We start from the raw sequence: 26,872 nt of genomic DNA, 5'->3' as shown, positions 1-26,872 counted from the left end.
TCTTTCAAAATCAGCATGTTGTTCTATCAGAGGCAAACAGAACAGGCTCAAAGTCTTGGAGGCACACTTTGGAGCACAAGGAGGTCCTGTTATCGAATTCCAGATGGCTGCTGGGGGTAGGTAATATTCTCTTCTGGCTGGACAATTTGGACAGGTTTTGGTCCCCTAATGGACATTGTAGACAATGGTCTTGGGGTTGATGTGGGGCTGAGGGTGAAGGATGCCTTTTGCGAGGATGGCACTTGGAAGCAAGAAGTGTTGGACAGCATTGATTCAGAGGCCATAAGAGAGTATATTTCGTCAGGTTTTTTTTTCTTGTCGGGAGGTAAAGATGTGCTGGTTTGGACTCTCTCTAGTAATGGCTTGTTCTCTACCAAGGCGATGTGGGATGTGGTGCGGGGTCAGTCGCCAACAGTCTCCTATGCGAAGTGGATATGGAATAGCACGCTCCAGGTGAAGATGGGCTTCTTTTCTTGGCCGCTGCTGAATGGAAGGATACCCACAGATGACTCTTTGATGGCAATAGGTATTCCACTTGCCTCGAAATGTTGTTGCTGTGGTAGGCCTCAGAGGGAGACTACGGACCACTGTCTTATTTCCGGAGGCACGGCGACTAGAGTGTGGGACCACTTCTCCAGTTTGTTTGACATCACCCTTCTTCCCACTCAGGATGCGAGGAGCAGGGTCTTACTCCGCGAGTTTAGCAGTGGACATGGTCTTAGTGTTTTATTGGGATTCTGCCATCCCCGATCATTTGGGAGCTATGGAGGGAGAGAAACTTCAAAAGACATGATGACAGGAGGCGGACAGCCAACTCCATTATTGCTTGCATCAAAGCCTGGGTGAGGGAGTTGCCCTACCCGACCAAGGTAGGCACCCACGGATCTGCTAGGGAAACCTTGATCTTACAGTGTCTGGGTCTTGCAGCTCCCATCGTAAAGTGCAAACGGCCCATCCCAGTATACTGGAGACCCCCCTTCTACTCGGTAAAGTTGAACATTGACGGAGCTTGTTCTGGTAACCCTAGCCTAGGTGGAGGAGGTGGGATCATTAGAGACCGGAATGGGAAAGCGCTGGCAGCCTTCTCTAATTTTTATGGGCCGAGTACCAGCTCACTGGCGGAACTCAAGGCGCTGAGGGATGGCTTAAGGTTGTGTAAGGATTTGGGGTTCACGGATGTTGTGATTAATCGTGACTCGAGAGGCAACGGTTAGAGCAATCAATCGAGGAGGGGTAACTTATGGGAAGGATGGTATCACTACAAGGAGATTCATGAATTATTAGCTTGTACTCGGGCCAACATCACTTTTGCCTACCGGGAGAGCAACAGAGCGGCTGATTGGTTGGCCAAGCACTCTTGTCTTGCGATGACTTCTATTGTTTATCAACCGGAGAGCTTGCCGGGTGGTCCTTTTCAGGCCATTCTCCGTGAGGACAAGGCTGGCCTTCCTGTCCTACAAAGCTAATGGCTTGGTTGGTTTTACTCTTGTATGGGGTGGCTGTTCATTAAGAGGTGTGATTTTGTCTTGGGAAGGGGTTAGGTGGAATGTCCCCCCTGTATTCTTTATTATTTGCTCATTGATTTTAATAAAGGTTTAGGGGCCAACCCGGGTCCCAGGTAATATTCGGGTTTTAAAAAAAAAAAGGGGAAACACTATTCACGACACTGTTCATATGAACAGTGTCACAGCCCTAATTACATTTCTACCCTTGCTCATAAATACATAAATAAAGAATAAATAAAACACCCAAAGACAAGAATACCATGGCTGGTGTACATAATTTAACAATTTTACTGCAATGGTTGCTGCCCTATTCTTCTGCGATTTTTTAGAAGCTCTCCCCTTTGAAGATCAAGTCTCACTCTTACTAGAGATTGATTGTTCACCTTGGAGGTTCCATTCTAGTAGTCTTGATCAGCATCTATTGCAAGTCCACATCAGCAATTGAAGTCCCCTTTCCCTAAATCAATCTCAATTTCAAGGTTTTCTAAAACCTTGACAATAATCGATTTTAGGGTTTGGGCTGTCCTATCAAACTAATTTTTTGAGAGTCCTATACATATCAGAGGAGTATTCAACCCAAGTTTCAGCATCATTCATCGAATTATTTTGAACAAATTCAGGTTTACACTTATGGCTCGATTTCATTATTTATCAACCTATTCTTTTACTTGTTCCTATGTGGCTGGCTGCTTCAACTAGCTATGGATCTGTTGAGTTATTTATCTTATACTTGCTGGTTCTATTGAGCTTTACTACATACCTTGCTGGTTCTATTGATTGGCTTCTGTAAACATGACTGGTTGACGTGTTACTGCTACCTTTATGATGACTACTACTACCCTATTATTGAGACTGAGTATCCTACTATTGGAGATCGAATTTCTTTCATTATTGAAGACTCGTATCTACTACCCTGGAGATCAGCTTATTTGGGATTACAACAGTGTGTTCCATGGTTATTGGTTGCAACTACAAACCTATTCAGTTGTGTGAAGCTTTTCTACTGGTTCATGTCCAGCTTATTTTGGGAGCTTGATCCTAGCATTGGTCACTAATTCAGATCTGATCCAAGTTTTTTGTTGAAGCTTATTACATCAATTCTGCCCGGATATCTTCATTAGTTCTATTTAGCATATGGGAGTTTATAGTTTGGAATTTTGCACACTGGTTCTTCCTTGTGTGAAGCTCGATCAAGTTTTGAAGAATGGTGCCTTCTTCTAAAAATCAGACCTGCTTTTTATAATTCAGATATGATCATTGGAGATTGGTGTTTTTTAGAATTAGTTTGATCGATTAAAGAAGGTTGATGATTACTGTGTTGCATTGTTTTTTGTCCATGGTTCTTTATCCCACAGTTTTTTTTCACTTCACCACCTCTCATACAATACCTTTGGCATATACCCATAACCACTTTGGAACTTTATGGTATTCTCTACATAGCCATTTCTTCCTTTTCCATTACCCTTAGCACCTTTTGGAAAATTCTGGAATATTATACTTTTGCACTATTTCTTACAACATCTCCATTATCTGTCCATGTGTACTGCTACACTTGACGGGGGATTATGTACACTACACCTGCAGCCATTGCAGAAAGTAGAACTTGCAGGATGTTTGGTGCAAAATATAGAAGATCAGTCTTCTCCATCATTGCTATTGGGTATCCTTCATTATTGGGTTGAGTTTGCCATAAGGGGGAGATGAAGAATATTGAAGATGTTTGGTTATTGCCTGCCTATATGAGGTTCTACAGTTTGGTTGATCATTTCTGCTGCCTAATTAATTTGTTTCCGCTGCTTGCTGCCCTAGTTGCTTATCTTCAAGATTATCAATCAGAGATTCATCACTGGACAGCTGTTAAAGATTGGTGAAAGTTTACTGATCAAGTCTGCCCAGGTTTTGAAGATTTATTTTTCAAGTTCTTGAAGGTTTATTTGGGAGCTTCATTCATCTGTCAAGTTGGACTTTGCTGTAACTTAGTTTCTTCCCATTTTGTTCAAGTTGGGCATTAGTACCTTATATGCACCAACTTGAGGGGGAGTGTTAGCATTATTATGGAGTTTTTTTCTTATTAGTTCAAGCTGGAGCTTCTCTTTACTTATTTGTATAGTCCAGCTTGAGGGAGTGTTGGAATATGTAATCCAGAATACTGTGGGGGTATTCTGGTCCTTTTGGGGTAGTTTAATTCCTATGTTATTAGGTTTAAGTCACTGCTCTTATGGAGGCAGTTAGTTAAGGGTAATTATGTCTACAGTCGGCTATGTGGGTTTTAGTCCCACATCGCCTATTGCAGTCCCTTTGTATTTTCCCCTCTATTATAAATAGAGGGGCTTACCTATCAATGAATATAAGATATAATTTTTTTTCATTGTCTCTTTTCTAACCCACGGTTCTCCCAACAATAGTACTGAGAGAGAGGCATTTCTTTTTGCTGCAGCCCATGAATTTATTTTCCGGAGTTCAAAGACCTATGCATCATTCCCTACCTGGGAATAAGTGTCCTAGCCAGCCTTCCATATTTTTGCAACGGAATCCAGAAGAAGATAACAGAGAGAGATGGAGGGCTGCATAGAATGCACAAGGAATGCCATAACCAAGGAATTTTCACACTCCCATTTTTCATTCTCTGTAGTCCCAGTAAGTGGCCGACCTGTAGTACCAGTAAGATAGCCATAATAAACTCTGGATTTGATGGACAGGAGGCAAGACCATGACCACATCAAATAATTGGTGCCATCAAACTTGATAGCACATGGTGGAAAAGCAGAAAATTTATGGGTAGAATTGCCATTGCCACCATGTGATTCACTAGTAGTAACATCAGAGTCTAGCATGGTTGATCAATCAAGAAAGAAATAGCACCAAATCAAGAGGTAACCAAAAAACTTAGTGAAGAACCTGTGAAAACCGAAACCCGCAGGGAGTAGTTCCTGTAACAATCAAATAACAAAGGGTCAAATAACAAAGGGATGGCCTTGGAAATTTTGCCAATAATACTCAGCTCCAGAAACACCAATAAGAATGAAGAAGTCACGATCAGAGGAAGAACCAGCAAAAGTCGATTTCAAGGTAGTCCTAAAAAAACCATATCAGGGAAAACCTGAAAACTGATCGAGCTTGAGTCTGGAGTAGCAAGAGACAGGGATTGGCCCTGTGAATCACCAACAAACAAGTAGGGATTGGCCTTGATAAATAGCCATACAAGGTTGGCCTTGTAGATTGAAAAAAATTCACAGAAAAAAAAAATATCGCAGACCTCTCAGAGCATGGGATAAAATCCCGTGATTGATTATATCATGAAAGGCATATCAAAAGAGAGAAAAGGCTCTCAGTGGATTAGAAGGAGCCCACTGAGAGCAATGAAAAAGGATGGCGGTGGTGGAGATGCAAAACCGAGAGAAGAGGAGAGAGAGAGGTCTCGGTTTTGGTGATGGTGCTAAAAACGAGAAAGAGAGAGAAGAAGGAGATTGACCAAGATTAGGTTTTTTTAGTAACCTGCTCTGATACCATGTTGGAATAATAGAATGACTTGTGTCTAATGGAACACAGGCCAGCTTTATTTATAATATGGAGAACATTCCAGAATATGAGTACAAGACAAAAAATTTTATACCCGCACCCAAAATACATCCTAAATTTCCGTGCAAAATTGATTTTCCATTTGTAGGTATCGCAACGCTGCCAACGGTCAACACCTGTGACCTTGGGCCGTGGCAGTCAAGGGGATAGCTGGAATAAAAGGGTGGAATTTCGGTTTGATGGGAAATGAGACCACTCAAAGGTAAGCTTTTGACCCAAAAAGTTATGTATACATACCCCCCTTGAAGTCCTTGAAGTGCGGGCCAAGGCCCGGTGGCCTTACCCTTATGTTTTGCCTTTTAAACTGGAATGGACCCACGACCGGACCCACTGCTGGTGAGTCCATTCGAGAATCCGTTTGTGCTGTTTGGCCCTTTTGTGAAGAGAACCTTGTGGGGGCCACTTGCCCCGTATCCCAGACATTACATTGGTGTTCCCAAACATGGTAGACCCCATCCCCAACTTTCCTTACCATGTTAGGTCAAGAGGTGGGCCCACGATGCCTAATTTTAGTTTAAATGGGTTTTAAGACTTAAAACTACCAACCAAACAGGCCTTTAGGTCCTTTTAAGTTATAAAAAGGGGACTTGAGCTCTTAAACTCATTTCTTTCTCTTCAAACCAAAAACCGTGGGAGAAGAGTGGAGAGAAAGAAGAAGGAGAAGAAGAAGGTGTGAAGGGAAGGGGAAAAGGGAGAAAACTCGCCATCTCCATCTCAGTACACCACCTCTCACTCCCCTCTTGCTGTCTAGACAAGGAAAGAGGAAGTCGTGGAAGCCAAAGGAAGAAAGGAAGAGAAGGAAAAGAAGAGAAAGAAAGAGATCAAGGGGGCTCACTTAGCCTTGGCTCCTAATCCCTCCATTGGTAAGCACCTCCCCAACTCTCCCTCTCCATTTCTCTAATTGTTAGTTTAGGGTTTTGCATGTTGGGGTTGGGAAAGACTTTGGGTTCCACTTGGGACCCAATGCTCTTATGTGGGACTTGATTTTGGTCCCTTGGGGTGCCATTGCATAGCCTTGCATCTCCTTTTAAGGTGCCCTTCAACCAATCTACGAAAATCTAGGGTTTACACCCAAAACCCAAGTTTGGGTTGGATAATCGGGTATGGACCATAGATGCCTTGATTCATTGTGCCACTGGGGTTAATAGGACCCCAATGAACCTTAGAGACCTTCCCTACAAGTCCTTGGGGCCATTAATGGTCTTGGAAAACCCGTGTTAAGTCTGCGAACGGACTGACGACCGGACCCACTTAAGTGGATCCGTTCGTTACTGACTGCTTGACCTCTGCTCACTATATTGGCCATAACTTAGTCTATACACATCATATTGACGCGATTGAAATTGCATTGTAAACTAGATTTTACATTTCATATGAAGAAACCCCTGACCAACTTGGAGTGGAAGGTCCTCTAAAGTGGACCCAAACCTGGCTGATGTGTTTTGACAGCAAAGGTTAGAATTGAATCTGTTTACCTCGGTGACCTCAAACCTAGTGTTCCACTTGGAACCCAAGGATTGGTTGCATGTCCCTTGGTAAGTCTATGATGAGTCAATACTTATCCTTGGAAATCCCATGGACCTCCCTCCCTAACCCAATTTGGAAGGCCTAAGTGTTAAAGACCTCAAACCCTAGGATCGATTATTGGTGATCCAATTCATTGGGTTTACAAATCTCTTAACTAATATGTTGATTAGACCTAAATGACCAATGGCACTAATGCTTTATAACCTCAAGACCTCCTTGTGATTGAATCCTAGAACTAGGGTTCTTATCTTCCAAACCCTAGGTTTGGGTATTAGTACTTTAAATCCCTTAGACCTTGATCCATTGTTTTGGATATGGTACTATGACTTTAGGAAACCCTAGGGCTAATGGGAAGATTATGACATGGAGACCTTACATTGCGTTTGGTTGCGTAAATCTGTAGGTGTTACATCTGTGGATGCATGAATCTCAACTTTTTTAACCGTTAGGTCGGAAAAACGGATTTACATCCTAAGATTCACCAAATCTTAAGATTCAATATTTTAGCCTAAAAGGCTGAATCTCAAGATTTTACCTTATGAGGTAAAATCCAGAGATTCATGTTTTTCGTTTCTTGAGATTCACATATTATTGAGAGAAGGGAGACCAAATTGCCGAGCTCCATCGAAAAACCACCATTGCCGCTTCAAGTACCTGCAAAATCTACCGGCGCTCCTCTGCAAATCGCAAAGCTCCATCCTCACTGGATCTGCCGGCGCTCCTTTGCAAATCGCGGAGCTCCATCCTCGCCAGCGCTCCTCTGCAAATCACGGAGTGAGATTTGGGGTTTTGGTTCTGATTTTTTGGAGACTTCTCAGAAGAGAAAAGAGAGAAACTTCGTCAAGATTAGAAGGAATGGGAGAGAAATCAGGGAGGTTTTTTCTTTTGATTTGATCGGTAATCCCGATCCACGGTTTGGGAAATGGGAAAGGGGAGAGAGAATTAAAAAAAGAGGGGAAAAGAGCAAGACCAAAAATGATTTTTCTTTTGATTTGATCGGTAATCCCGATCCTTTTTTCGGGGGTTTTCTTAAAGATTGAAAGGAATCCAGCAAGCAAGAGGAGAAGGATCTTCAAGACTTCTCATTGTGTATTCGAATGAGTCGGATTCAGAGAAAATAAAACTTAGTTCCTTGCTCCTATAATCCCGATTGGTTATCATCGCAGATTTAATGGTAAGCATCTCCAAGTATTTTTTTTTTATCTCCATAATCAATTTTAGGAATCGTGGGGACCTATAAATATTTTTACAATTTTCTTTTCCTGATGTCATGAGATTTTCTATTTTATTTTTAGATTCTTGAATTTGATTCATGATTATTTGTCTGAACAAGCTATAAACAGCTTCTGGGAATATCATTTAGATGTATTATTTCTCTTTTAATGTTAGATTCATCTTGCTACTGAAATGGAATATTGATACAACACCATTCCTGTACCTGCTTTCATTGCAATATGGTTCATTTCATAGCCTTATTCGAAGGCTGTCTTCACTGGAAACTATATCCCTATACCCACTCTTGCAAACCGCCATTGCCGCTTCAGTTTTTTAGGTAGATTCAGGTTTCAGAATCAAGGTAACCAAACAGTTATTCTGGTAGATTCAGGTCTCAGAATCAGGGTAACCAAACAGTTATTCTGTCAGAATTTCAAATCCACAGATACCCTGATCTATGGATGTAACGTCTGAATCAATGCAAGCATCCAGAAATTTACGCAACCAAACGCAATGTAAGGGAACTTTAGACACTCTTCCCTAACCTCTAAGACTATAGGATTCCTAAGGAGAAAGGTTGGGAAAGTAAAGACTTAATGAATCTCTGTTTTGTCTTGAACGGATCCACGACCAGACCCAAGAATCGGGAGTCCGTTCGAGCATCCGTTCAGTTTAAAAGGTTAAATTCTGAAAGTTTTCCCTGAATGGATCCTCGACTAGACCCACTGATCTGCCTACCATTCGAGGATCCGTTCAACACTATTTTGTTTTACTGCAAACAGATCCTTGACTGGACTCACCAGTCTGCCTACCGTTCGAGGATCCGTTCGAACTTTGTTTGTTGTTCTAACAAGTAAACATTGGGGACCCTATATGGGGCCCTCCTACACTTACTAACACTTACGTTCGCACACTCCTAGGCTACCAACCTACTATGGGGAAGCGTGTATCACATCGATCGGTAGCAAACACTACGAACAATACGCGAACTTTTGTGAGTGGGGGTTGGACTTTGTTTTATCTTGAGTGATTCTACGCTTAAATGATATGTTTGGTTCATTCATGTTACTTGTCACATTTAATGCATAATGCATGTTTGCATTATTTAACTATGAATGTGTTCATGTGTATGTTAGTTGATGGCTATGCGTTGTACATGTGGTTGGAAATTGATGAAATGATAGTGGTTTGTTGAATGCCTCTTATCATGTATTATATTTGGTCTGTTATGCATTGTGTTGTGCTGGTACCCGGGTACTAGATGGTATGGGACGTTGATGCACCCGGAGTACCTCTCGATACGATAGTTTCATATAGCATTTTGCATATTAGGTTCGTATAATGTGATTAAAGAAATACGGGTGGTAGATGTGTTAATTCCTACACCGTGATCGCCTAATGGTGATTAAAGGGATACGGGTGGTAGATGGGTTAATTCCTACACCATGATTGCCTTATTGATAATCCAGCTCAGGGATTGAGGGTATGTTCTGGTACCGTGGCTTAGGATTATCGGGGGTTTGCTAGGAGACCGATGATGTGTTCCGGGACCGGCAGGCTTCCACTGACATAGTTCGGGTTATATCGTGGGGATCGAGGGTCTGTTCCGGCACCAAGGATATGGCTCCACTATGTCGTAGACTAATGGCGTTATATCATTGGGGATCGAGGGTACGTTCCGGTACCAAGGATACAGTTCCATTACTCTACACAGCATAGCATTCATGCATACGTTGCATCTCATCATCACCATCAACACCATACATCATGATTTATATTGCATTTTGAACTGTTGCATATGATGCATGACTGTAAATTGGATTTGACGTACAAGTCATCATTGGTGGTATGGGACGTCAATGATGTACGTTTATCAGGTTCGGCTTGTAGTCAAACAATTGTTGTTGTGTGTATGGTTCAACTTTCTGCTCGCTGGGCTTAATGGAGCTCATCCCTCGTGGAATCCTTCTTTTTTGAATGTGATGCAGGTTGTACGGTACCAGTGGATGATGGAGGACACGGTAAAGGATGTGGATGCGAAAGTTGGTCTATGATCGTTGATGGTTTTTTTACTTCTTGTTGCTTTTGATATATTATTTTCTTGATGTAATTTTTCCTTTCTTTCTCTGTACTTATGAAACGACTTCTGTTGTATTAACTTTTAAATTCAAGGATAATCTACCTTACGTATTTATTATCACTCTAGTTTCCCTTTTTGAGAACCTGTGGCCTTATTTCAAAAAATCTTCCACTACTATGACGTTGTTTATGATTCTCGATTGTGTGACTGTGAGGTAAGCCACTGCGTCCGTGATCTGGGAGGCGGTTTGGGATGTTGGGAAACATCCCCATCATACCGAAACCCTAGGGTGGGGGTTGGGGTGTGACATAAATACCCTTGTACCCCATTTTACAACATCCTCCTATCCTGCTCAATCTTCGTTGGTGATTGCTGCTGTGCTGTGACTCTTGCTGCCTCTGGAGAAGATGCGGCTGAAGGCTCTCATCCATTCAACTATGGCTGCTAATGATTGTTCTTGGCTGAAGCTGCTGCTGTTTTTCTCTCAATCGAGTGCAGCCTGCAGTATCCCTGTGCTTGGAAACATACTGCAACATCTGGGTGTGATAACACCTTATCCCTCCACCAAACCCTGCTGGGTTTTTGAACACCATCCCCTCCACTCGATCCCATTTTCACTCTATTCCACTGGCTGGATCTGGCCTGCACCTTAACCTTCTATTTTTAGATCAACCTATAGATCTCTCAACACACCATCAAAATTGGCTGGGATTTTCTGCAGAGCTTCTTCCCTATACAAGCACTACTCGAACTGAATTTGGCTCTGTACTGGCTGATTTGAGTACTACACATAAGTTCCTATTACTTTCTAATTTGGTGTCCTGCTGGTAATTTGTGATCTAGCCACCCTATTTCAATCCTGTTTGTAGGGTTTACTGGTTATCCTAAAACTCACACTCGACTGTGATATTAGCCCCATTGAGTGGCTGGATTTGGTTATTTAGCCTAGGCCTTATTTCTGAATTTCGGCCTTTGTGCTACCCTGCTGTTGAGGGTTGTTTTAAGTTGACTGCTGAGTATTCCTGGGTTATTTGGAACTAAATCTAACCTAGATTATTTCTACATTGTATAATCTTGACTATCAGGAGACCTTTGCCCCGGTTGCAAAGATGAACACCATCCGAGTAATCTTGTCATGTGCAGTCAATCTTGGTTGGGAGCTGCAACAGTTAGATGTGAAGAACGCATTTCTTCACGAGGAGTTAGAAGAAGAAGTTTACCGAGATGTTCCTCCTGGATTTGCTACTAGGGAAACCCATGGGAAGGTATGCAAGCTCAAAAGTGCTCTCTATGGTTTTGAGCAGCCTCCTAGAGCATGGTTTGGCTTTTCCACAGTGCTATGGTGAAGTTTGCTTATACCCATAGTAATGCTGATCACACCCTCTTCATCAAGAAGTCAGGAACCAAAATTGCCATCCTCATTGTTTATGTGGATGATATACTTGTCACTTGCAGCGATACCAAAGAAATTGAAAGCTTGAAACTGCTTCTTGGGAAGGAATTTAAGATGAAAGATCTGGGGCCCCTATGATATTTTCTGGGCATTGAGGTTGCCTGTTCTACCAAAGGGGTCTTCTCTCTCAGCAGCAATACACCCTGGACTTACTATCAGACACTGGTATGTTAGGGTGCAAGCCAGCCGATACACATCTTGAAGCTAATGTTGGTCTCTCTAGTAAAATAGGTGACCTCGTAGACAAAGGGAGATATCAGAGATTGGTTGGGAAGCTGATTTACCTTTTTCCCATACCAGGCGGGATATTCCATTTGTTGTCAACATGGTGAGCCAGTACATGCATGATCCTTATTCTACCCATTAGGATGTTGTGATCCGTATCCTCAGGTATTTAAAGTCTGCTCCAGGCAAAGAGATTTTATTCTCTCCTAATGATCATTTGCACGTGGAAGCTTTCACACTGATTGGGCTAGTTCTTCTGATGACTGCCAGTCCACTTCTACCTATTGTACTCTTGTTGGAGGAAATTTGGTGACCTAGAGAAGTAAAAAACAGACTGTCGTAGCCCGTTCTAGTGTTGAGGCTGAATTTCGTGCCATATTCCATGCCATATGTGAATTGATGTGGCTGCAGGGACTATTGAAAGACTTGGCACTTCCTACTTCACTGCCCATGTTATTGTATTGTGACGAGAAGTCTGCTATTAGTATTGTCCATAAACCTGTTCGACATGATCGCACTAAGCATTTGGAGATCGATCATTACTTCATCAAAGAGAAACTCGAGCAAGGACTTACCTGTATTCCCTTTGTCAAGTCTGGCGATCAGTTGGCTGATATCTTCACTACGGAGCAAGGTTTAAAATCACGTTTCGTTTCGGTGTTTCGGTCTGACCGAAATTTCCGAGATACCGAAATTTCAACGAAATTTCCGAGATATATGGTATTTTTTCTGTGGATGTAAAATGCCAAAATGACCGAAATTTTCGAAATATTGCATTTTTTCAATTCGATGTTGCATTTTGTTTCGACTCGACCGAGATACTCAAAATCTCGACCGAGACGAAACGAGTTTTTGTACTATGCTAAGGAGTTGAATAGTAAAATTTTTTGTCCTCTTGTATGCAAGTTGGGCATGTGTGATATCCATCTCCAACTTGAGGGGGAGTGTTGTAATATGGGATATAAGGGTAGAACTGTCCTATGTGTTTTATATTATGTTGCCCTAGGGGCATTTCTGTCCTTGTATTCTCATTGCATTTATTATAAATAGAAACGTGATTGTGTCTCATTGACAGAAGTCACAATTCCCAAAGTTATCAAGTAGGAATTTTCATGTACCAAAAGGAAAGTCAATTAGCAGAGAAAATATTTCTACTAGTTTTCCAGGAATACTCTTGTCATAATGAGTAGGACAGTATAATATTGTTCTTCACAGGGGAAGATTGTCTCTATCAAGTTGAAGTGCCAATATTTTCTGTAAGGGAAATTAATGAATAAATGGAGCAAGTGAGGCACAGAAGTTTTTTGCATGATTATAACTTGGACTCCATCAAACTTAGTCATGACATTCATAATATGCATATAATTTTGCTTCAACAACAGATATTTAAAATGTACCGCATAGGTAAAAAATTTTAAAAAAAAGAGCAACCCAGTGCACAAGGCTCCAGCTACTGTAGGGTCTGGGAGTGGCAAATGTACGCAGCCTTACCCTTGCTTCGTAGGAGAGGTTGTTTCCAACCCGCAACCAACAGGTTGCAATAGTGCAACTTAACTGTTGCACCAAGGCTCGCCCACTACATAGGTCGACATAGAAAATCAATTCAAATTGCCATGCATACATAAAACTGTATATTCAAATCATGTAACTTGGTGTAATCACTCATGTGCTCTCTCTCGTAAAGCTGATGAAGATCGATGCATGAAGAAGAAAAGGACCAAACTTGAATTCAATATAATTTACTGTTCACGAGTTACTGTTCGCACACAAGGTACTAAAACTCGGGTCTCAGTACCAACTCGGCCCTTGGAAAAACCGAGTCGAGTCGAGTCGAGATCTCGCTGAGTTGGTGCATTTTTTTTTTCGACTCGAAGCCTCAACTCGGTGGGTTTTAGACCTAGTTTGGGTCTGAAACTTGGTATTCAGCCTATTTTAGGCCATTTAAACACAATGGCACTATCAGATTTTGCAAAATATGAGTTTGAATTTGGACAATAGGTTGGTAGGCGATGACGTACTAAAATACCCTACTCTACACATAATTTAGTAATAGAAAGCAAGCAAAACATTCAATTAATAGCTAAACAACTTACATAAGAATTAGAAATGTTAAAGTGATACATCAAACTGTTTAACAGTGTTACAACTATCATTACATAAAGTGACTTTAAATCAAGCATTCAATCCCCGCTAGTGTCACATAATCTTCCCATGACATAGTGTTGCGGTAATGTTGCATATAGTGCTCCACAGCATGCATATAAGAGTTCTGTCGAGTTAGGAAAGTAAATACATAGTAGATGGGTCATTCCATGGGTCAACCCGAGATCCGAGATCTCGCAGAGATATGTCGAGTTCTGTCGAGTTAGGTAAGTAAATACATAGTAGATGGGTCATTTCCATAGGCCAACCCGAGATCACGACCAGAGATCCAAGATTTTGCCGAGATCTTGCATTATTTTGTATTGTATCCCATCTTGTCTCGGTTTCTCAAAAAACCGAGAACTCGCCGAGATCTCGAGAGTTCTCGAACTATGTTCGCACATGAACAGTACCCGAGTTAATGTTCATGTGGTACTGTTCACATGAACATTGTTGTAGGCCCACCTTAGATTATGTGTGGAGATTTTGTTACATGCGGAAGAAGAGTTCTAGAAGCCAAGGGACTGACAGCTGGCATGCAAAGGAGAATAGAAACTGATTTACTTTCTATTTCATGAAATAGCTAGTTAGCTAGATATAGTTTCTAACTTCAGTTTTCCAGATTTAGAAAGTAGGATTGTCTTTTATTTTTAGAAGTTTCCAGTTTTCCCATACAAGGGAAGCTTTGATGCTGATTTTTATTATAAATAAAAAGGGCTGTATTCAGTCTAACGAATTGAAGAAAAGAAATTAAGCTTTATGCTTGGCTGTGAGATACAGTTTGCTGAGAGAGTCAGTTTCTCTGCGAGAGAGCTATCGTGAGAGACCATGGGTGAGAAACCCCTCCTATCCTTCTCCCGCCCCTTTCTTCTCCAATCGATCTCCCTTCTCCCTCTTGTTTCTATTTTGTTTTTCAAACCTGCAACCAAGCTACCGAGATGTGTCTCTGGGTTTTTGATTCCCTTTTGAGATCTAAGAGCTCCACAATAACCCTGATTGATTACTGAACTGAAAGAAGGCAAACCAGAACCTGCGGCTGCATCAACCTTCTATTTCTGTTGCTTATTCTAAGTCCCTGATCTCAGCACCTCCTCAACCAACAGGGGTGAGATTTGGACGATTGTTTTTTAACCATACAAGCTGCACTCAACCAGCCTTTGAAGGCCCTCTGAGTACAGGTTTAGGAGACAAAAAATCTTGCGAAAACTGATATCAGCTGGCTGACTCCAGGTCAACTCTGCTGCTGCTTCAGGTGGTTGTATTACTGCAGACATCCATCTGATCTGAACCATGGAAAGGTTATTCTTTCACCTGGAGAACTCCATTTGATCCAAATTTGAAGCATACCTGCTAGCTGGATTGAGTCCTATTCCTTAACCATCTAATTCTTAACCTAGTTTCTAATTTCATTAGTCTGCAATATCTCAGCAATTTGTAATCCCTTTGGTCTGAGAATTCCAGGGTTTACCAGCCCTTAGAGACCTACTCTCAGTTGGTGATTAAGCCCCATCTGGTGATCCCTATTAGGGTTTGTATACCTACTGTTTTCCTGAGTTAAACCTAGTGTTTACAAATCTGATTTGGGTTTCTATATTATTGACTGTAAGTCTGAACTTAGAACCTGATTGGGTATAATTATTGAAATCCTGCTTGGGACTAGGTCACTGTGACTTGGTCTTACTAATGCGGGACAGAAATCGAGAAGAAGACTGAAGGAGGTAGAAGAAGAAGCCAGAGGGGGAGGGGAGAAATCACACAGAAGAAAGGGGAAGAAGGAGCCATGAGAAGAAGAAGAAAAGGGGGGGTGTGCACACGCACAAACTCACTTTGTTTTCAATTCATTCTTTCATTCATTAATTCAAATCTCTCCTGTATTACATGCTTATAAAGAAGAAAACTCCTTACATGAAAATAGAAACCCAACTAAAAATGGAAAACTAAATATCCTAGGAAATATATCAAATCTAAAATTACCCAAAAAAGATAATACGTGATCCACCCAATCTCCTAAAATAAGATAAAATAAAATAAAAGATATTATCTTGCTAAAATAAATAAATTCTTAAAATACTACTAAATCTAAAAGACCCAAATCTGGTCCAGTTCATCTTGGTCTGGATGCACAAACAGGTTCGGGTCAATCCATCGAAATTGTCCTGCATCAACTCTCCCGATGTTGAGAAAAACTCGTCCACGAGTTTTAAAAAAGGAGAGGATCAACACCACACGATCATCAGCTTGGATTGGGTGAACGTACGGATGTAATCGTAAAGACAAGAACGACACTCCTCAAAGTACTTCAAGGGGATGATGAATTCCATGTGCCCACCCTTAACGTCGTCGAACGTATCGATAGGGCCATATGTGTCGCCTTCCATTGTGTTCTTGACCTCCATAGTTTCAATCTCAAGCTCCTTAGGATCCTCTTGGCTGGTCATGATCATTGCAGTTTTTAAAGGGCTAAGTTCCTTGGTCTTGACCTCATTGTCCACTAATGCAACCATATGGCTTTCTACATCTTCCATATGAGTCTCGGTAGCAGGAACTTCACAGGCTGGGTCTTCCTTGAAGACAGAAATTACTGAAACTTCTTCATTCTCAATCAGCGTTGCTTCAACGTCAGGCTCTTCAGGGACTGTCCTATTAGGAGTTGGGGCAGCCATTTGCATTTCATGGATAACTGGAAGGTTTTTCAAGACCTCTCCAATCTGTTGAAACAAACGATCCAACCGTTCAAGTCTTGACAGTTCTTCATCCTGTGTTGATTTGTTCACGAAATCCCATGACCATTCAGTATTGTAGTTCACTTGTAACTCACTTAGACATGAAAATCGAATACCCATCGTACAACATTCATCATAAATATTACGGCCTTGAAGAGTATTCCTTGCTGAAACGGCACTCAGGAGTGACTGATACTGGATAAAGGCTTGAGAACAACTAGCAGACCGATGAAATATCTCGATCTTTTCAACAAATCCATGAGGAGAAAACACTTGATGCAATACTTCCACCATTATAGGATATAGTGGGTGACGGGTTGTAACTACAAGAATTCGGTTGGGTTGTGGTTTAGAGAACATTGATAGCACAATTGTACATACCAATTTAATGCAGACCCGGGTTGGAATAACCCTTATTGGGTTGCTTAAGGGTCCACCCAAGAAAAGGAACACTCAAACTCACGGTTGAATGGCAAACTAGTAAATAAATCAAGATTTATAAAGAACAATGGCAGAATGGTAATTATGGAGATTCAACTAAAATTCTAAATGACACGTGAGAGAATGGGGGGGCAAACTTGAAAGAGCAGGGGCAATATGAGAAATAATGAAAAGAACCCAAAAATAAGACACGGCTTAAATGGTGGGAGTGGGGGGCAGAATGGGAAGGGGAATTAAATCGATCGAACAAAGAGAAAGGGGAGGGTGTTACCGTTTTCTACTGGGTTGTAACTGAACACCGAAAGAAGCTATGCTGTGAGCTGTGCAAGGGAGGAAGGGGGAGGAAATCCAGGAGCAACCAGGTACGTCTTCCACCACCTTTTTTTTTTTTTCTTGGCTTCTCGATTTCTCTCTGCTATTCATCTTTCTCTGCCTCGCACTCTCTTTCTCTTCTGCACTTCTTTTGTTTTTTTTTTTTTTTGTCTCTGGCGGAACCCTGGGCGAGAGGAATGATGTTGATCGAAGTTACAGAAAAAGAAAAAGAAAGGAGAGCAGTGGGAAGAATTAGCACTAGGGAATCAGATAGAGGGGACTTGTGGGGATCAAAGGGATGGGGTTTGCTGCTTCTTCTTTTTTTTTTAATAATTTTTCTCGGTCTCAGATGGGAAAAACAAAGGGGAAGGGTTACAATGAGCTGTTGGGGAGATGAGTTGTCGTACATTACTGCAGCTTTGACGAAACCTCTATTAACCTCTTGTTGCCAGAACAGAAACTGGGAAACATATGAACCGTAATACCAGGGGAGATAATAACGTAACAGGGTAGAACCAGAAACGAAGAAGAAGAGAATAGGGAAAAGAAATCACAAGCGAAGGAAGAAGATGGGATCCTTCGGCTCTGATACCAGATAATGCGGGACAGAAATCGAGAAGAAGACTGAAGGAGGTAGAAGAAGAAACCAGAGGGGGAGGGGAGAAATCACACAGAAGAAAGGGGAAGAAGGAGCCGTGAGAAGAAGAAGAAAAGGGGGGGTGTGCACACACACAAACTCACTTTGTTTTCAATTCATTCTTACATTCATTAATTCAAATCTCTCTTGTATTGCATGCTCATAAAGAAGAAAACTCCTTGCATGAAAATAGAAACCCAACTAAAAATGGAAAACTAAATATCCTAGGAAATATATCAAATCTAAAATTACCCAAAAAATATAATACATGATCCACCCAATCTCCTAAAATAAGATAAAATAAAATAAAAGATATTATCTTGCTAAAAAAAAAAATTCTTAAAATACTTCTAAATCTAAAAGACCCAAATCTGGTCCGGTTCATCTTGGTCTGGATGCACAAACAGGTTCAGGTCAATCCATCGAAATTGTCCTGCATCACTTACATTTAAAGCCTTTACATAGCAAATGAGAATAACAAACAGAAATCTGAGACAAAATTTCAGAACAACGAGGCATAACTCCTCAACACAGACTGGAATCTGGATCAAACAATCTCATTTGTTCGACAATAAATGGATGAGGATGTGGTTCTGATATTTCATGCAAATCCACCAAATGAATAAATAAACTCAAGAGTTTCCTCATCTCCTTGGAGTTGGAAATCACAACCTGATGATGCAATCATATCAAAATTGAATAACAAAATGATTCAATACAGGAACTCAACCACAGAACTGTTTCTTACAGAAGAAATCCCTTCACTATAAACTAGAGTTGAACCACAAAATATTTTATCATGCCAAATAACTTGCTAGAAACCCAAACTAGTCAACAGAACGTTAAAGCTTGTGGATATTTACCACAAAAATAAAGTACTGAAGTCTCAAATTCAGACAGGGACATAGGCAGGTAGGACAAGTATGTATGAAGTCACACACACAGTCTACTGTATTTCAGTCTGTGTACTAAATGAGAGAAAAAAAAACAACAACAATAAAATATTCAAACAGTTACCTCCATTCTTTTTAAGTTTTACAGTATACTAGGTCAAAATCCTAGAATGTCAATAAGAGCAACTTACTAAACATCAAAAGTGTAGCCAAAGCCTAATAAATCAAAATGTATGCAGAGAAAGGAACCAATCAAGTAGTCAAGGTCAATAACCGTGCATTTCTTAATATTTTTAGATACACTTCCTCAACGATGGAACTAATAAAAAGAAGGGAAAATTACTTGTACACCCCATGTACTATGGCCCGATTGCTTGATCACCCCAACTTTTCAAACAATTACTTGAACACCCCCTGCATTTTAAGATTTCTTACAATTAGCCACTGTCTGTTAGTCAGTCACCGTTTAATGATGACATCATGGGTTAGAAAAATCATAAATGTTCAAACTACCCTTTAACTTCTTCTTCTTCTTCTTCTTCTTCCTCTTCCTGCTGCAACCCACCCTTACCCCTGAACTTCACGCCACCCCTGCCATCATCCTCATTAAAGAGCAGGGACCTCTATGTTTTGATTGTCCGTTTTCAAGAGCTGGCCATCCACTGCGGCTACTCTGCAATGCCCATTAGAATCGAGGCAAAACCCACTCCCATTTGAACAGGGCATCATCGGGGAACGCATGGCGAATTCTTGGGAAGATGGTCTTGGAAGCTTCAAGCAGCATTTGTTTCTTGGCTGGTACAGCAGCAAGACTTACCACAACCATTAACGGATGCTGCGGTAGCTGATGAAATCGAGACTCGAGCATCATTGACGTAGAAGAATTTCTGACAGGGTTCATCAACGATAAAGATGGAATTCGATCCAGGGACAGCAAAACCCTGAGGCACGGAGGGAGTAGCACGAGCATGCATAATCGCAGCCATCTGCCCTGCGATGGCTTCCTGGAGCCTTAATCACTGCAACGAGATAACTGTTTCTTGCAACTGCTGATAAAATAAAGATAGAAAGCCCTGACCGTGACCGATCAAGGTATCGGTTACACCTCCTGGTGGGTTCTGCAACCCACCCCTACCCTTCCCCCCCCCCCCCCCGAACTTCACTTTTAGTTTACGTTTTTGCTTAAATTACAAGAATGACATCTCATTTCCACTTCCCAACTCTCATCTCCAGTGCAGTGCTTTCTATGAGGTCTTAGATTTGATTAAATTAGACCATCAGAACTGTAATTGGTTAATTAAAAATCGTTTAAGTCTGAATCTGCACTCATCTTCTTCGCTACGTAACAGTCGCCGGAGCCCGGGGTAGGGGCGGAGGCACACAGGGGCAAGGGGTGCAAGGGCTTGGGCGATGGCATGCGGGTGGGCTGGGGCCTGCGGTGGATTTGGTGATGGTCGCTGGGAGTGCAGGGCAAGGATGGCAGGGATGGCAAGGGCAGGGGTGGAGAAGAGGATGGCTGTAGGGGTGGCGTGAAGTTCAGGGGGTAGGGATGGGTTGCAGCAGGAGGTGTGGTTGCATGAAGAAGAAGAAGAAGAAGTAGTTAAAGGGTAAGCTGGTCATTTTAACTTCATAAGTTTCAGTTGAATAACTCATAAGGGTAAAATAGACTTTTCCATTCAACCACTAACACCGTCAAGTTTCATGGGGCTTCAAGTAATTGTTTGAGAAGTTGGGGTGATCAAGCAATCAGGCCATAGTACATGGGGTGTTCAAGTAATTTTCCCTTAAGAGTTAGACTCATCCAAACAAGAAATAGCTAATCATATTCGTGTAAACAAAACAGTTCAACTTACATTGAGAATGGAAGGTTCTGGTAAGGGGCATTTTACTGGACGATCATTGTCAAGGGGCTCAATTGGGTGTTCAACTGGCTTAAACTCTATGGCCACTTCAATCCCATGAGAGGCAACAGCTACAGCTGCAGCAGCAGTGGTAGTGGCACCAGCTACCTCAGAATTTGGTGGTAACATTTGCCTCTCATCCTGCACCATAAATTCATTCAATTCAATACAAATTAATCCTTACATTTTTAACTCCAAACGGAGGCTTGTAGAAGAAATAGGCCTCATTAGTTGTATGAGAAGAAGAAACGATGGATTGCACATATACCACAAGCGAAAACAACCAGAGTGGAAACTCTTAAATTGGGATAAATCAATGGAAAATATAAGGTCAGTGGTTACACAGTCTCTCTGAAAAGCTAAGAACAAGCACTTATTTATTGAAAGGAATCTATATAAACTGCCAATAATGTCGAGACTGGATAAGTAACAACCAAAATTATTTTGAAGACTGGAATAACTCCTTCAATAACGTAACACAGTACACAGTGAAGTAACTGGATCAGAAAATCAAGGCCAAGAAACTAAAAAACAGACACATCTCTCTCTTTGTTGGTCAATCTGTTGCAAATTATTCAATCTCTTGTAAATTACTAGGGGAGCAACTTTGGGGTGGAGACCTAGTAAACTACAAGAACAGGGAAACATAGATTAAATCAAGCAAGGAGAAACCACTATAGCAGTCTAGCAACCTAGGCAGAAGACAATTAAAAATCCACGGACACTGTTAAATCATTCTATCATACACATTGAATGGAAACTAAGTGCCCAGTAATCCAGGAATAATTGAAATGTCAAATAACATTCCCTAAAGAAGAGGAAATTGAAGTACAATAAAACAAACTTAAGAGATAAGAGGGGAAGGTACGGAAGAAGAAGAGGGCAGGAAGTCCAAATCAATCTGGGCAAATACAAGTAAGTCAAATCCATTCAATAAAAAGGACTGAAAGGTGAGGCTAAATAAACAAACTTCAGAAAATCTAAGAACAAGCAGACAGGTCAGATCAAATAAAGTGCAGAATAGTCTAGGAACAAAACCCAGTGAAATCGACATAAGAGAAACTCTGAAGCTCAAGATAAATCAAGCACAATTCATAAAAACCAAGGCCAATTAAGAGTGTCAGAGCCGGATAGAGAACTTTCAAATTCTGAGAAGGAATCGAATAACTGGCTCAAACAAACCATTATCAGAAAAACAAACTCACAGAGGATTAAGAAAAAGGGTTTGAAACCGAAAACAAGTAAGAAGTCCACAATTTCCAAGATAAAGCAGTGGATACAAAAAAATTAAATAGGCCATCCATTTGAACAGAAAACACCCAATGCGCAGATACTGAAACCCAATTAATAAAGTTCAATAAGAATAAATAAAAAAAAAAGATGGAACGTCTTCCTACCGAAGAACATCAAGAAGTTGGATGCTTACAAGTGCGCTTTGAGCCCGTCTATGGCCAGTTCTCCCAGAGAATCGCGAGAAGATACTCACCATTCTCCTCCCTCTCTTCACAGATGATCAACTACACCAAAATGGTCTCTTCCAATCTTTGCCAGTCTCCTTCTCTTCCAAGTTCCAATTTTTGCCTGTCTTCTTCTCACAATATATAAATAAATAATATCTCACTCTCTCTCTCTCTACAATATATATTATATATTATTGATTTGAACAAAGAATAAGACAGATTTTTCTTTTTTTCGTTTTTTTTATCTTCTGGGTTCCGATGGAATGGACACTGAGGAGATTAGATTGCTTGGTGCGACAGTTTTTGTTCGAGTTCTCTCCCTCTCTCGTCTCGAGTTTCGATCAGAGTACAGCGATAAGAGTCATGCACATATTATGTATTTTTGGGGAACGTCAGAAAAGCTGCGACTGTGAGAAAGTACAGTTGGGACTTGAGCTCTTGAGAGAATCCATGATAACTTCTGAAAACACCAACAATGGGTTAACGTAAAGCTAGGCAAAGATGAGTGTCGTGAGAGACACACGGAAGAGAGTTGATAGACACACTGTATGTAATACAGCACTGTCGCTAGTTCGCTACCAAATGACCCCACCAACCAACGGAACCTCTTCTCCATTGATTGCTACGCGATGTAGTCATTGAGAGGGGGAGGGTGTGGAAGTAGGCGTGGGAGGATAGGATGAGCGGGCCGTCCTTTTGTTCCATGCCATACACGTGTCACGCTTTTGCTCACTATCCAGTTTTATTGCTTGATATTAAGCTGAATTATCTTCACCCTCACGGCCCGATTTGAACCAAGTCTTGCTTACGCAAGCGATTAGAATTTATTGGCATTAAATGGAAATAACTCAGGTCTAGAATTACATTCGTTGTTGATTTCCACACAGCAGAAAGGATTTGATTGCCCTACGCATTGATTCGCACGAATTCTAATGTCACAAGTTTCACAACAATCTACGAACTCATTAGATTTCTCCAATGGAGATTCACACTCCAAATCCAAGGGAACAAGATGAAATCACTAAGCAATACAAGCGTGATCAAAACACAAAGAGAGAGTCAGACGAGAGTTAGAGAGTGAGGGAGAAAGAACGTGAGACAAAGGAAAGAAAGGGGCTGCGGCAATCTCTTATGCGCAGCCTCCCTCTTACTCATTATATTTAGGGAAAATTTCACGGACGCTCCCTATAAGTTAGTCGAATGGCATAGACATACCAAACCTGATCAAAATATCAACCTGCCCCCTAATGTTAAGCACAGTTTGCACCCAAAGTTGAAATGTCCATTTTAACCTCTTAGTTATTTAAATAAAAACGATCTTCTTCCATCTTCACAACTACTGTTCATCTTCTCCGTTGGAAAAACCTGCAAGTCATCTCCTCCTTGCGGTAAGCTTCTCTCCCGCACTACACACCTTTCCCCCACATCGCCACCCTCCCGCTCCTCCCTTTTCTCTCTCTCATACTGCCTCATCCCTCCTATACAGCCCCATCCTCCCACATATCCCTGCCCTTTTTTTCTTCCGCTCTTTGCCAATCCTCTCACTCATTACTTCAGATGCATATGCTTGCTAAGTACTTCCTAAACCATTTACTACCAAGTTCCCTTCACAGACTTGGATACAGACAAAAAATATAAACCAGACAAAACAAGAAAGAAATCAGAGTGAAATTGCAAACCTGAGGAAAACTACGGCACGGCAAAATCCCGAACAAAAAAAAAAACAGAAGCAAAAAACTTGACTGGAATTTTAAACGAAAAACGAAAAAAGCTGGCGCCATTCTCTGGTCCTCTCTCATCTTGTCGCTCTTCGGTCTCTTGAAGCATTAAATTATTATACTTAGAAGATGATCATGCTACTGCGTTCCTTTTGGGTGCTGCTATCGCAATTGGGGTAGAATTGAATCAGATCTCTTTAGCATAGAGAAGAAAAATTCTCCCTTAGGGTTTTCCCATTTGTTTTTATAATACATATACATGCATGGATTGTTTCTGATATTAGAATCATTATAATTGATTTTATTTATTTACAATTCTTATATTTGGATCTAAATTACTTGTCTTGATTTTCTTTCATTCAAATTTTTTCCCCTGTTGATGATTATGTTTTCATATTAGCGTTCTTCACATTCTATTTGGATCGAATCCTGAAGCAAAGTATTGAGGCAGGATTCCAATTATGAATCTAATTTGTATGGTCCCTTCTAATTTCTTTAAAATTTAAAGGGGCTCAAGAAGTTAAGAACAATTTTGGCTTTGCTGAGTACTTCCTAACCATTGCTTTCTTTTCTTAAATAGACAAATGAGACGGTTCCAGTGGCGGTGAGTTGGGAGGAAGAAGAGGGACTGGGAATAAGGTATGGGGCCTATGGAGATGGTTGCAGCAGCGGGATTGAAGGGTAGGGTGGGGGCGGGATTTCAAGGGATGGGAGAGTAAGAGCGAGTGGTGTGGTGGCGGCAGGAGGCAAATGTGGTTCAGTTTATGCATTTAGATGTAAGGGTATTTTGGGGAGTTCACCCTATGGTAAGGGTACTTTCGCCATTTAAAAAGAATTAACAGCAATTTAAGTGCACAGACCTAACAGAGTGGACTAAGTTGAAATAAAATCATAAAGTAGGGGGTGTCTATGATATTTTGACAATGTTTGGGGTGTTCGTGATATATTGTATATTTACAGGGGTGTCTGTGAAATTTTCCCCTATATTTATGTACGGTCCTCTTCTAACCCTAGTGGGTATGTGGGTCCCACGGCTGCCCTAAATGGGCGCCTGTAGACACCTCATTTTGTCTTTCCCCCGGAGGTTTTCCATAATGATAATGAGCACCCTCCAAGGCCTAGAGCCGGTGTATCTGTGGATGTAGCGTCAGTGTGCACTACCCGAATCCATTCATCGATCGCCTATTCCCCTTGTCGAAGCCCAAATCAGAGCCTCCAAGCCCTCCAAAAACCTCTGGAAAGGTTAGCCCTGACCCAGACCCCTTGGAATCAGCCTGGCCCAGCCCAAGACCTAGCCCAAACAGCCCAAACCATCCCTGTCGACATTGGAACCCAGATCGACACTCAAAGGCCCTTAGTTGACATTGAACCCACCTACCATCGTCATCGAGTCATTCCCTTTCACTGTTGAACAGTCCTTTTCTACTGTCTATACTACTGCGACATTCAGACAATGACAATCGACAGTAGATCCATTACCCTCGATGTCGAGTGTTGTTCATCGACAGCCACTTGATGTCGACCATACCCACTTCGATGTCGACTCAGACAATTTCAATGTCAAATCTCTACAAATCCGAGAAGCCAAAACTTGCCATGTTTAGCTCCAATTTCGATTCCTTTCGTGACCAGCTTATTTTTGCCACCTTGGATCCCAATCTTGGCTCCATTAGGCCCCAAGAAACACCTCCAAAGGTAACTAAACACATGCCCAACTCCTATTGACCATAACTTTGACACCTACCGTCGATGCAAAGACCCCACTTTGGACGATCTAGATTAACCCAAGGATCCCTACATGAATTTGGGAGTGCACACCCTTCTACATCTATAAATACATCCTCTCACACGTTGAGGAGGGTTACATGAAGATACCCCCAAGGTCCCTAGTTCAATTGTCCATTGATTGGAGCTTACTCACCCCAAGCCTAACTCCCTTCAAAGAGCTTTGAAACTAGCCTTTAGCCCTTCACTTGGCCTTAGACCTTTGCCTCTCCCATCACTTGAACATCACAATCCTCCACTAAAACCCCAATACCAAAGCCTAGAAAACATCAACTTGGTGATTTCGGTGCTTGGCCAATGAAGCATTGAAGTACAAGAGATAAGAGAAGCCTTACATGCAGTGATACTTGTTCAACGTACGAATCTCTTGAGTTACGAAAGGGAAACCTCCACACCCTTGTTTCGATTTTCTTCTCCTAGGTAGGATCTTTGTCTACAAACCTTATTTAATTTATGTTGTTCACATTTTTATTCTATTTTGCATCTTCGGAGGAAGGTGATCCCATCTCTCTAGATGTTGATCATCCACACTCCTTATCTTTCTCTTTCTTTTCTTTCATTTTTGTTGTATCTTACATACACGCATGCATATCTACATGATCGCCATCCCCTGTAGTTTAAGACTCCCCAATGATATGTTCATATTGACCTTTCCACATACCATGCATGTGTTTTCATGCTCTACCTCTAATTAATGTGCTTCACCATGCACATGCATCAAACTGCTATCTCAGGCTTTACATGTTCATCCCCTTATCATGCTTAAATTAGAGTCAATCATGCTTAGGTCCCATAGGCCTTTAAGTCCTTTCTTTACTTTCCCGTATACTAACCCTTGTCTTACAGTCGAACCTCCGGGTATGTGTTTCTCTATCTCCCCTATATTTCACTTTCTTGCATTCTTTCTTTCATTTTACATTCCCCCAAAGCATGTTATATCATTACCCATGCTTAGCAATAGAAAGACTGGCAAGTCCGAGCAGACTGGGGTGCCTAATACCTTCCCCAGACATAACTTTACCCATACCCAGATCAATGGACCAATTGTCCCCAAAAGGATGTAGCATGAGAGTCATTACATTTACATTATGGGTCCTAAAGCCTCCTCTAGGTGGCGACTCCCTACATTCAATTCACCTCTCTCTTCTCCCCTAAAGAGGGATGAGGTGGAGGGCCACGTGGTGATCCCCCGCCATGTCGTTTGTCCTCACAGCGCCCATGGGCCTAACCCATTCGTGAGAGGATAGGATGAGCCATCCTTTTGTTCCATGCCATA

At 41.5% G+C, this 26,872-nt stretch overlaps 1 protein-coding gene across 2 annotated transcripts in view; it reads right to left on the bottom strand.

The window, feature by feature from the left end:
• Positions 1–22,240, bottom strand: part of LOC122663585 — a 64,129-nt gene extending 41,889 nt beyond the window's left edge. The window contains exons 1-2 of one of the 2 annotated variants that reach the window (XM_043859175.1): positions 22,060–22,240; positions 20,586–20,774 (exon numbers count right to left, since the gene is read on the bottom strand). In XM_043859175.1, coding sequence (XP_043715110.1) covers positions 20,586–20,774; positions 22,060–22,122 — 252 coding nt within the window. In that variant the 5' untranslated portion in view covers positions 22,123–22,240. Of the gene's footprint in view, positions 1–20,585; positions 20,775–22,030 lie in introns of both variants that reach the window. The other variant, XM_043859176.1, reaches the window with a different exon arrangement.
• Between the last annotated feature and the right edge of the window lie 4,632 nt (positions 22,241–26,872).

Source organism: Telopea speciosissima, chromosome 6, assembly GCF_018873765.1.
Source record: "Telopea speciosissima isolate NSW1024214 ecotype Mountain lineage chromosome 6, Tspe_v1, whole genome shotgun sequence".
Classification (NCBI taxonomy): domain Eukaryota; kingdom Viridiplantae; phylum Streptophyta; class Magnoliopsida; order Proteales; family Proteaceae; genus Telopea; species Telopea speciosissima.
Note: the sequence above shows the minus strand (reverse complement) of the source record. Positions and strands in the feature narration are given on the sequence as shown.